We start from the raw sequence: 12,303 nt of genomic DNA on the forward strand, positions 1-12,303 counted from the left end.
ACAAACAAGCAAGCTAAAGCCTGGAATGGTCTCCTGACTCCCAGTCTTCTGTCTCTCCAACAAATGTGCTTATTAGGTCAGAGTGATTCAAGAACAGGATGCCTTACTAACAAACAAAGCAAACAAACCAAAACTTAAAGATACAGAGAACAGATCAGTGGTTGCCAGAGGGAACAGAGTAGGGAGATAGGTGAAATGGGTAAAGGGGTTCAAGAGGTACAAACTCCCAATTATAAAATAAGTCATGGCGATATAATGTACAACACAGTGACTACAGTCAATAATACTGTACTGTATATTTGAAAGTTGTTGAGAGTAGATCTTGAAAGTTCATACCATAAGAAAAAAAATTTTTAACTATATGGTGACAAATGATATCTAGACTTATTGTGGTGATCATTTCACAATGTATATAAATACTAAACATACTGTACACTTGAAACTAATATGTCAATTATACTTAAAAAAAAAAAAAGAATGGGATGCTTCCAAAGAATGGGACACCTGGGTGGCTCAGTCGGTTAAGTGTCTGCCTTCCTGCCTTCGGCTCAGGTCATGATCCCAGGGCCCTGGGATCAAGTCCCACATCGGGCTCCTTGCTCAGTGAGGAGCCTGCTTCTCCCTCTGCCTGCCGCTCTCTCTGCTTGTGCTCTGTCTCTCTCTCTCTGTCTCAAATAAAAAAAAAAAAAAAAAAAAAAAAAAAAAAGAATGTATGGCTCAGTAAGTAGGCTGTATCTGAATACACAGGTAAAACTAACCTGGTATTCTACACAGGTACTTCCACAATCTGACAGGTGTTTAAATGTTATTATAGTGAGATTCATTGCAGACCCTCTGACACATCAGAGTTAACAACTGTACTACAGCCACAGTGCATGTCCATTTCCTCAAAGGTGCAAGGAAGAAAGAATACAACACCACCCTATGTGTTTACCGTATCTACACATACAACCAGTTACTGTGTGTTAATTCTGAAAGTGTCCAATTATTTTTGAATAATTTTGTATTTATTGTATTCCAAGTCAGAGAAAATTTGGTTACTAATTTAATGATTATGAAATTATACCTTATTTTTAAATAATGTAATAGTTTCTAATATATGTGATGATATAATTAAACTCTGAACATCCTATGAGAGCTGATTTCAAAGGGTAACATTCTTTTAGTCATTTCAGGTTCTTCCATGCCTGGTAGTTCTCAGGGGTTAACACCATTGGTACTCATCTGAATAACAGCCAGTGAATACTATGTTTGTTTTATAAGACTTCTTTTAGATAAGGAAAAAAAAAGATAAAAGTAGAAATGAAATTTGTTACCTTCTATCTTTTCCAGCTTGGCCAGAGTCAGTCCTATTGCATTGGGACGATGTGGGCTCCTTGTGGAGAAAACTCCAGTCTTTGCACCATTCAGCCTAGGAGGCTGCACTTTTGCCTTACAGCTCAAATGACCATTTTTGTGAAAGACAAACAAAATCCTATTGAAAATAAACCAAACCACCAAGTAAGAAAAGAACACTAGTTAATTTATCATAATGATTTGATGGTGAAAAAAATTTAATCTTTAATCCCACAAATTAAAGCTGAAAGAATGCTTTTAACGGTATTACAATGTAATCAGTGGGGGGAAAAAAATGTCATTCTCATTCCTTGAAGGAAGGCAGAGTCTTATCTCTATATCCTTTGCCCCTAACACAATTACTGGCACATGGTAGGAACTTTACAAATGTTTGTCAAGTGCCTGAATAAGCAGTATTTATGAAGTAAGAGCCTGGGCTGCTATTTGCCAGGCAGTCTACTAGACATTTTTATACTCATTTAACTCTCTTAACAAGCCTAAGATTTATCCCCCAATTTAAGAATGAGGAAATCCAGGCTCAGAAATGTTAAATAACTTGACTGGGTCTTCCTAAGTAAGACACAAAAGCAGGAAGCCATGAAGAGAAACAGTAACAGATTTGAACTCATTAAATCATTAAATTTATGACTACAAAATGTCATCCCAGGAGAAAATGTTTGCTACATGTACAATGGACTGTTCCTACAAATCACAAAGTAAAGGGCAACTCATAAGAAATTAAGCAAAGAACATGAATTGACAAAAGAGTAAGAAATAGTAGCAACCAAATGAAAAGATGTTGAACCTCACTAATAATTAAGAAATTTAACTGAAAAATAAAATATTGTTTTTCTCAGGGCACCTGGGTGGCTTAGTTGGTTGAGCATCTGACTCTTGATTTCAGCTCAGGTCATGATCTCAGGGTGGTGAGATCAATCCCTGCTTGGGATTCTCTCCCTCTGCCCCTCTCCCCATGTGTGTGCATGCTCACTCTCTCTCTCAAATGAGTAAATAAATAAAATTTTAAAAGTATATTGTTTTTCCGTCCAACAAAAATGCAGAAAAACTTTAACATTTAATGTTAGCAAGAACGTAGGAAACAGGTCATTTTCATACACTTATGATATATAAATTAAGCTTTTTAGAGCACAATTTGGCAGTAGCTCTCCAAAATTATAAATACGCACACCCTCTAGCTCAATATCATCATTTCTGATACCTACTTGTAAAAATGTACAGGTGCCAAGAATTGTGTCTAAGAAGGTTTGCTACAGCATTACTGCAATAGCAAAATCCATTAACAAGAGATATACCATGGTCAAATCCTGGTCTATCTGTATTTCGCAATAAGAGACAGCCATTAAAGCAAAAAAGATAAATCTGTATGTACTGTCATGATATACACTGTTAAACGAAGAAAACATATTCCATTGTTTAAAACAAACACCTAATCCCAATGTGTATGTTTATGCTTCTCTATTAAAAAAGAAAAAGAAAAGGCAAGGTAGGATATACACCAAGCTATTAACAATAAAAATCTCTGAAGAGTGTTGGCGGTGAGAATGAGTGAGAAGAAAAATAGGAAGGATACAAAAATCTCTTTATATAGATCTGGACCCATTTTTTTATATCAGCCATGTTTTTAATTTAATTAATTTAACCAAGATCATACAAACTAGGTCAGACACATGTTGTTTCTACTCTACCCACATCTCCAAATCAACAAAAACATAAGCTATTTCAGAATAAATACTTAATTTTAGGTCTTCACCAGTAAAATTAGACCAAGTCATACTGGTGATGCTGGAGTGAGGAAAAATGGACAGAGACAGAATTGCAAGTGACAGTAACACTAATATAACACAGGTACTAATATCGGTAACACTTTATTGAGAGTATCCAGATTTCTAAAGTCTCTTTTGCCTCTTAGGAAGAAAAAACTTAATTGTTCATGGGTCTAGAGCAGAGTCTGCAAACTTTTTCTGTAAAGGGTCACACAGTAAATATTTGAGGGTTTGCAGGCCAACCAGTCTCTGTTGTAACTACTCAACTCTGCCACTGTACCACAAAAGCAGCCATACACAATACATAGATGAACGGGAGTGGCTGTGTTCCCATAAACTTATTTACAAAGATGGGAGGTAGATGGATTTGGTCCACGGGCTGTAGCTTCCTGACCCCTGGTCCAGAAGGTAGAATAATGACCCACAGGCAGAATCGAGATCTACAGATTTCAGCTCAATAGAAGGCATTCCTCACAATCAGAACCAACTGCAAATGGGGCGCCTGAGTGGCTCAGTCATTAAGCGTCTGTCTTTGGCTCAGGTCATGATCCCAGGATCCTGGGATCGAGCCCCGCATCAGGCTCCCTGCTCAGCAGGAAGCCTGCTTCTCCCTCTCCCACTCCCCCTGCTTGTGTTCCCTCTCTTGCTGTGTCTCTATCAAATAAATAAATAAAATATTAAAAAAAAAAAAAAGAACCAACTGCAAATGGAACGTGCACCCTCAGTGGATCCCAAGCTTCCATGAGGGCATCCAAGTTATGCATACAGTCATGTGTGTGAATTTGGTACAGGAACTCCACGCAATAGTAAGTGTGGTCTGGATGACAGACTCCAAGGCTGCCTTCAACTGGAGTACTTTACTCAAGGGCAAGTTCTGACCCAAAGAACCACTTCTAACTATAAAACAACTTACCAAACATGAGAAAACTGTTCTAAGCCCATCAAGGAATGTTCAGGATTATTAAAGATGCTCTTTCTAATTCTCAAACAAGCCCTCGAATGGGTACAAATAGATGGCTGCCTTGGAGTACCATTCTTGGCTGAGAAACAGGATTCCAAGTAGCCAATTGGTTCAGTTAAAAGATTCCCTACAGAAGAAAAGTAGGTAAGAAATCATTAGTCAAAATGTCAAATAAAGATGTGGGAAAACATGTTTTCTTTAATGCACTGATTTCATAGTTTTAACATCTACCAAGTGTTATGCAACTATTAAAAATGATTCACATATCATGAAAACATATAAATATCTTCAACACTACACACACATTATTATATCCCTTTAGATAGCCAAAAAGAGTGCAGGTCTAAGAAAAACAGGGGACATTCTCAGAAGTTCTACTATGACCATAATTCAAATTCTATGTTACCATTACCAAAGTATGTGACTTTGGTCAGGGCTAAAAGGGTATTTAAAATAGAGGGAATTGGGGCACCTGGGTGGCTAAGTTGGTTAAGTGTCTCAACTCTTGCTTTCTGCTGAGGTCATGATCTCAGGGTTGTGAGATCAAGCCCCAAGTTGGGCTCTGTGCCGAGCATGGAGTCTGCTTGAGATTCTCTCCCTCTGCCCCTCCCCCTGCTCATGCTTGTGCACATGAGCTCTCTCTCTCTAAAGAATAAATTAATTATTTTTAAAATATTTTAAAATAAAACAGAGGGAATAACATGCACAAAATTAAATGAGAAGTGTCATAGCACATGCAGGGAACAAGCTATTTTGATTGGCTGGAGTGTGAATGATAAGGCAAAGAATAATGAAAGATAAGGAGACAGAGGTTGTATACAGACATCCTCATGCTTTTCTAAAGTTTGCATTAAGCCACTGTGTGTTTGTGAAAAGACCTACATCAGTACCTGTTTTTGCTAATCAAAAGAAATCCAAAGAGAATGCCTGCTTTTACCAAAAAAAAGGGCAAAAGTGAAAAGTGTTCAGCATTTGTTCTGCAGCAAACTGTTATAGATGCAGGGTGCCCCCCAAGTAGTGAGATCAGCCCCACCCAGGTCCTTCCCCAGGAACTACACTCAGCATCTGAGCATCAAGCCACCAGAGCTTTGAACTGTGTCTGTGAGGATCTGTGCTTTATTTTGACTTATTTTGTGCATCTACTAGCGATATGTGTCCTGAAGTAACAGAAAAGCCTGAGAGGTTATTTTTTGGGCCTGGGAACACTCAACAATTTTTCCACATAAATTAATGGTAATTGCTTCTTCGCATTATGCCATTTAAGCTTATGACAAATTTCATAGGAATGATCTACTTTCAGACAGTGGGGAAAACATGTCCAAATAAGGATGCATTCAATTAAAAACAGACATATGAAACAAAGTAGTTTAAGCAATAAAGGGAGTGCATGGGATCATAATCATACTACTAAAATATCTACAGACAGAAGAGATTTCAGGTTAGGCTTGGTCTAGTAGCTCTCTGCCCTGAGAATGTAGGCTCCATGTGGGTAGTGTTTCTATCTTTTCTCCTGCTATGTTCACGATCTAGTACATTGCATGCAAGGGGGTAGGTACTCAAAAAATTCATGTTACATGGAAAAAAAGGATGGTTTAAACTGATTGAAATGGAAAGTGAAAAATTGAAAGAATATAATCCCATTTATGAAAGTTTGCTTATACATTTACCTATTTAAATATGTACCTATATATGTTTAGAAAGCTATTTGGAAGGATATTCACCAAAATGTTAACATTTTGGTAAAATGGATGTGGTGATATGGTAAAAACAGAGTGAGATTTTTGGATTATTTTTATATTTAACTTTGTAATTTGTATAATATTTGAAATTTTTACAATAATCAGAAATCCTTTTTCCTTCCTAAATAGTAACTCCTTTCAAAAGAAGAAAAGCCAAGCAGCACCAATACAGGTTTAACGTCCAAGGTATCCACAACTAGCATTTTGAATTTACAAATAACTTTTTTTTTCACATCTCATGAAAACTTTACTTCTTTTTTTTTTTTTTTTAAGATTTTATTTATTTATTTGAGAGAGAGAATGAGAGACAGAGAGCACGAGAGGGAAGAGGGTCAGAGGGAGAAGCAGACTCCCTGCCGAGCAGGGAGCCCGATGCGGGACTCGATCCCGGGACTCCAGGATCATGACCTGAGCCGAAGGCAGTCGCTTAACCAACTGAGCCACCCAGGCGCCCCGAAAACTTTACTTCTTTTAAGAGATGATATACAGACACTCTAGACCATCATTTTATTTCCAGCTTCCATTAATTAAGTCTATCCTACCAGCACAGGTGGTAAGATTATAGGCCTGGTGTTGTCCCTCACAGCACCTTTAGTTACTCTTCACTTATTAAAACTGTATTATTGGCTACATATAAAATATTACATGTAATAAATGTATAATAGAGCATAATACTATGAAATCCTGTGTACCCACCACCCATTCCAAGAACTAGAGCTTTACCAACAAAATATATCTTTTTATGTTGCTTCTCTCCTATGGCAAACCCATCCTTTCCCCCTGAGATAAACAAGTGCCTGAATGGGATCTTTATCACTCACTTCCTTTAATATAATTTTATCACATGCATATGCATGCCTATATAATACTTCATTTATTTTGTCTTTGAACTCCATAAAAACTGGTATCAAACTGCATGTTATCTTCTCAGACTTGCTTTTTCTCTCAAGATTACGATTCTAAGACCCTTCCATACTGTGTATGTTTTTGATGACTTTAAATTTTTTCCAAATATGTTTACAGGCATTCTTTTGTTTATCCTCACCCATGTTCCTGTGGAATAAAGACAGTAAATACCTTAAAGATGAGGAAACTGAGGCCAAACAATTCTGGTGTTCATTAAAATGCCATAAAGAAAAATGGCCAAAAAAGAACCCCTAACCTAATAAGATGGGATCCCTGTGTCTTGTTTTCATTTGTTTAACAAACACTCCAATATCATACAATTGCCAGACATTGAGCTAAGTTTGAATAAAAGAAACAACAAGAACTCTTATCACAGTGGAATTAACGGTTGGGGAGAGTCTCACAATATGTTTCAATATCATGGGAAAAATATGTAAAGCACCTAGTACCACACAAAGTGCTCAGCAAAAAGTGGTTTTCCAAGCTCTTACTTAGGCTTTTCCCTCATTTTAACAATACTACAATTGTACTAACTGTGTAATAAGAGAAAAGCCAACAAGTTATTAATGCTGAGTTTTTGTACACAAAGTTTATCTGTATGTCTTAGTGCTGACAGAAAGTTCAGGTCCTTTTGACCCTCCTGCCGGGACTGTAAAATATAATTCATGTCCCTAGCACAGGTCCCTCCCTTTGTTAAAATACTCTACACCAATACTCCAGACTCTGTGTTCCTTAATCTTATGCTACCCTCTAACTAAATTTTCCATGTTTCCCACACTGTTAACAGACATTATATATATATTTTTTAAGATTTTATTTATTTATTTGACAGAGAGAGAGAGAGCAAGTACAAGCAGGGGGAACAGCAGGCAGGGGAGAAGCAGCTCCCCACTGAGCAAGGAGCCCTTTGTGGGGCTCGATCCAAGGACCCTGGGATCATGACCCGAGTTGAAGGCAGCCGCTTAACTCACTGAGCCACCTGGTATTCAAGGTTCTCCACAATCTGAATCCAATCAACCTTCTTGTACCATCCAGTATTTCAAACCTATAGCTCCCCAATCTGGTGCTATGTAATAGACCTCTGAGCCCTGCTCCTTCCTGCCTGTCAAACTATTAGGCCTGGAATCTAGCACCGTGCAACAATTTTTAAATGAGCACAACCTTTGACAAGTAACAGTAATTTCAGTAAATTTAATCTAAGTTAAACATAACACGCACAAACATTTTAGTCTTAAGAATTTTCTTCACAACAGTGAAAACTGGCAGTAACTTAAATGCCCAACAATAGGGAACTGGTTAGTTAGAACACATCTCTAAAGCAAAATAATGTGCAATCCCTTAAAACTATTAACGGCCATAGATTTATATGAAACTTAAGTTTTAGAAAGAAGTTATGAAACAGTGGGGTCACATAATCCATTTTTCTAGCGTGCATGCACTGAAACAAGCATGGAAGGTAGGCACCAGGATACTAGCAGTGCTTTTCTCTGGGTGATGGCAGACATTTTCTTCCATTTGTGTCTTCTAATTTCTAAAGTTAATATTCCGCTCTATATAATGAGGTGAAAATAAACTCATGCCCATCTTTCCAGGCCCAGTTTAAAAAGATTTCCTGTCTCTTCCCTTCGCCCCAGAACTTTTCCACATCTCCCGCCTCGCTTCCTACAGCACAGGATGCCTCTCTCTCGGGGGTATTTATTAACTCCTAACCCGCCTAACACCAGCGTTCACATCCTATCTCTCCTACATGAGCAAGAACTCTGCGAGAAAGGCTGTTACACTGCACGTGGTTGTTCCAGCCACAGTGCCAGGCCCAACCCAACCGCGGCTTCCAAGAACAGAACAGGAGATGACATCATTCCGCTCGCCTCAGCACAATCACGTGGTCGCAGGTGCACGTGATCCGTGGCTTCGCAATAAGTAGAATGACGCCCTCCGGTTCAAGTTCTCGCATTTTACATCCCTCTCTACAGTCAGGTCAGCGGCCTGAGCCTAGGCCTCTTTTGAGTGCGGAACCGCGGGTTTCTCAGAAATTACCTGTTTCCAGAGCCGGCTTCACGCACCCGCACGGGGTCGCTGTGGGCTGAGGCCCCGGCTCCTCCAAGACGCGCATGGCTACTACTCACTGAGGTGTCGACTCGACGCGACAGGCCTTCCGCTTCCGGTCTCCGAGCCTGGTGCCTGCGCAGTAGCCGCCCTGGCGGGGTGGTGCGGGTCCGGGGCCTGGCGCATGCGCGGGGAGTGGGCCGCGCTCTAGGTGGGCGCAGCTGGTGGCACCAGTAGGCTTTCGATTTCCATTTCCCGGCCTCGGTTCCTCTCCCGGACCTGGCTCGCTGTTCCCTGCCGCTGACCCGCTGCGATTCCCTGCCAGTCAGCGACTCAGAATTACCGCGCTTGCGGGGCGCCTGGGTGGCTCAGCCGGTTGGGCGGCTGCCTTCGGCTCAGGTCATGATCCCAGGGTCCTGGGATCGAGTCCCGCATCGGGCTCCCTGCTCAGTAGGGATCCTGCTTCTCCCTCTCCCTCTGCCTGCCTCTCTGCCTACTTGTACTCTCTCTCTCTAATAAACAAATAAAAAAAAATCTTTAATAAAAAAAAAAATTACCGCGCTTGCGAAGGGGGACACTTCGATGAAGATTTACGCGCTGAGATGTCTCTCTCAAACATTAATATAAACAACCTACGTGTCCAATGAATGACTCTGATTTTTAAAGAAAAAGGATGTGTATATGCAGTTACCACATAGCACAACGATCGGATGTTAGGAAATTAGAAATTCTTGAGTGGTGGGAATGCACATGATTATTTATACTTCTGTGTACTCCCAATTTTTCCACAATAAAAACGATGTTTTGTCAGCAAGGAACCCTAAGTAAGCCTTATTTCACGTCTAATGGATGGGGAGCGTCACACTGGAATAGGGGTTAAGAAGTGGGGACTTCTTTGCGTTCCATACCACGCGGGAACTGAAGCAAGAATGAAATTGAGAGTCAATATGCCATGTACATGGGAGAGATTGTGATCTTTGTTTCTGGGCAGCTATGAAAAGTTGAGAGCCAACAAGAATCCTGTTTTCATCCCATGCGATGACCAGTTATCCTTGCAGCGATACTATCCCTTCACCTACTTACTTGTAAGGTCATCTCTCCCCTATATCAAGTTTCTCTGTACATATAATTCTGTTTCTGGGTTTGTTTTTTTTTTTATCCTGTTTGGGGGGGGGACATATGGCTTGCAATATGAAATATTCAAAAGAGTGGAAGTCCACAGATTTTAAAAGCTCAACCATGAAAATCTGTTGCTAAACCTTTTCATTTGTCATGGAGTTATAGATCACTAGTAGAAAACAACCAGCAACAGCCAAAGATATAAAGAGAGGGTTGTGGTTTAAAACACACACACTTTGGGGCGCCTGGGTGTTTCAGTCAGTTAAGCGTCCGCCTTCCGCTCAGGTCATGATCCCAGGGTCCTGGGATCTAGTCCCATGTAAGGGCTCTGCACTCAGCGGGGAGCCTGCTTCTCCCTCCCCTCCCTGCTCTGGCTCTCTCGCGCTATCTCGGTCTCTCTCCAATAAATAAATAAAATCTTTAAAAAATAATAAAAATAAAACACACACTTTAAAATTGATCAAATTCATATATGTGTTCTCTGTCCTCTGTCCATGAAAATTTGGAAAAGAATGCTATTAATCTGTTTCCAGGAGGAATGCCATTAATCTGTTCTCCTGCAGAAACAAGTTTGAGAACAATTGAGCTATATACACTTTATAAAACTGGGGCCGTAATAGCTGCGTTTGCCACTAGATGGTGGTGTTGAAAGTAATGTCTCGCTTAATTTGTGGACAGACTAGTGCGGAAAATGAGAGGTATTTGCCCTCCTGACCCTAGATATCATTATCTAATGATAATCATGCAAAATAACGCATTACCGAGTGTGACAAGTACTGCGATGCAAAGGAGGTTTGGAAACACTGATGAAGCAGCTTGCTACATCTAAATTTCAAAGGTAAATTTTTTTATGGAAAACAGGAACTTAAATATGTAGCACTTTTATTATGTGATCTGAGAGGCTTTTTATTATCCTTTCTAGAGTTATATCTGATTATTTGTAGTTTATAAGGCAACTGTTTATTTGGAGGTGAGACCTAGGAATCTGCCTTTAAAAAAACCTAAATGATTCTAATATAGGTGGTCATCAGCCTACACTTAGAGAGACACTTCTCCTTATAATGGTTCTTAATCTTCCATTTGGATGAGGGATCCCTTTGAAAAGCAATTAAAGCTTTGGGACTTCTCATGCATAATTTTAGATTTAAAAGCATAGGAATCATGGATTTTTCAGAACCACTATTGTACCTACCATGAGAGGAAAGTAGCACAAAGTAGGGGTAAATGGTGGCAAAACTTTTGATTCTGTGACCTCAAGGTTCAAAGCCAAAGAAGAAAACTGGAAAATGTTTAGATGCACACTGGTGCTTGAATGAGAATAGTGAGAAAGCAGAGGTTGTGTGTATACAGGGAGGGGGGTAAGAGGACAAGCAGAAAGGGTCCTAAGAGGTAAAAAGAGAAGATCCCTCTCCTTCTAATGTACTATATGCCTCATTCCATCTACTTCCCCATCTCTTTCACCTTTATGCCTCTATGCATTGTACATATGCAAGTGTCTTATGGTTCATCTTAATGCAATTCTCTTCGAACATGAAACTTCCATTTACTCTTTTTCCTCTAATGTTGACCCACTCTGGCAGGTGAATTGAGACAAGATTTCTTAAGATTAGACCCAGCATGAAAAGCACTGAAGAAGTTAGATGTGACTTTAGGTGAGTACCCAGCCTCTCTGAGGCTATTCCCTCATCTATAAAACTGGAATGATAATCACTGACCCACCCATTTCACAGACTCCTGTGCAAATCAAATAAGTGTATATGAAAATATAAATTCTGAAGTGCCATCCAGATGTAAATGACTATTATATGGTAATGCTGCCCTCAGTATGTCACTGGACTAATATAATGGGGTGTGAGTAATCCCTGTATGATAAATATATCCCGGGAGGGAAAAAAATGTAATGTTGGTGGGGGGAGTGTGTGCAAACAGGAGGGAAAAGCATTGTAACCTCCCACTCTACCAGTGGCCCTCAACTGTAGCTGCACATTAGAATCACCTGGGGAGCTTTTCAAATACCCTAAATGCAATGTTGTATCCTAGACTGGATCCTGAAGCAGAAAAATGGCATTAGTAGACAACTAATGAAATCCAAATAATGGTAATGTCACTGTCTTAATTTCATAAGCTTTTATGAATGGACCATGGTTACAGAACATGTTAACATTAGGATAAACAGGGTGAGAGGTATAAACCTCTGTACTATCGTTAAAAGTTTTCTATAATTTCTAAAATTATTTCTCAAAAATATTTAAAACAAAAAAGCAATTTAAAAAATTAATATGTATATGCTTGGATGCCATCCTAGACAGGTAAATCAGAATCTCTGGGGAGGTGTCTGGATGGCTGTAATTTTGAAATCTTCCCCAGTGGTTCTAATGGATCCTGAGGGTTGAGAACCTCTTTCTACACTGTG

The 12,303-nt window shown here is 39.6% G+C and overlaps 1 protein-coding gene across 7 annotated transcripts in view; it reads right to left on the reverse strand.

Moving 5' to 3' along the window:
* The window catches only part of TRMO (tRNA methyltransferase O), a 94,506-nt gene extending 85,553 nt beyond the window's left edge, over positions 1-8,953 (reverse strand). For 3 of the 7 annotated variants that reach the window (XM_064580080.1, XM_045882758.3, XM_064580079.1), the window contains exons 1-3: positions 8,763-8,947; positions 4,033-4,207; positions 1,317-1,474 (exon numbers count right to left, since the gene is read on the reverse strand). In XM_064580080.1, coding sequence (XP_064436150.1) covers positions 1,317-1,474; positions 4,033-4,207; positions 8,763-8,838 — 409 coding nt within the window. In that variant the 5' untranslated portion in view covers positions 8,839-8,947. Of the gene's footprint in view, positions 1-1,316; positions 1,475-4,032; positions 4,208-8,762 lie in introns of all 7 variants that reach the window. The other 4 variants (XR_010407909.1, XR_010407910.1, XM_045882759.3 and 1 more) reach the window with 3 other exon arrangements.
* Between the last annotated feature and the right edge of the window lie 3,350 nt (positions 8,954-12,303).

This window comes from Mirounga angustirostris, unplaced genomic scaffold (assembly GCF_029215605.1).
Source record: "Mirounga angustirostris isolate CCGP_5_RB_7025 unplaced genomic scaffold, mMirAng1.0.hap1 SCAF_15, whole genome shotgun sequence".
Taxonomy (NCBI): Eukaryota; Metazoa; Chordata; class Mammalia; order Carnivora; family Phocidae; genus Mirounga; species Mirounga angustirostris.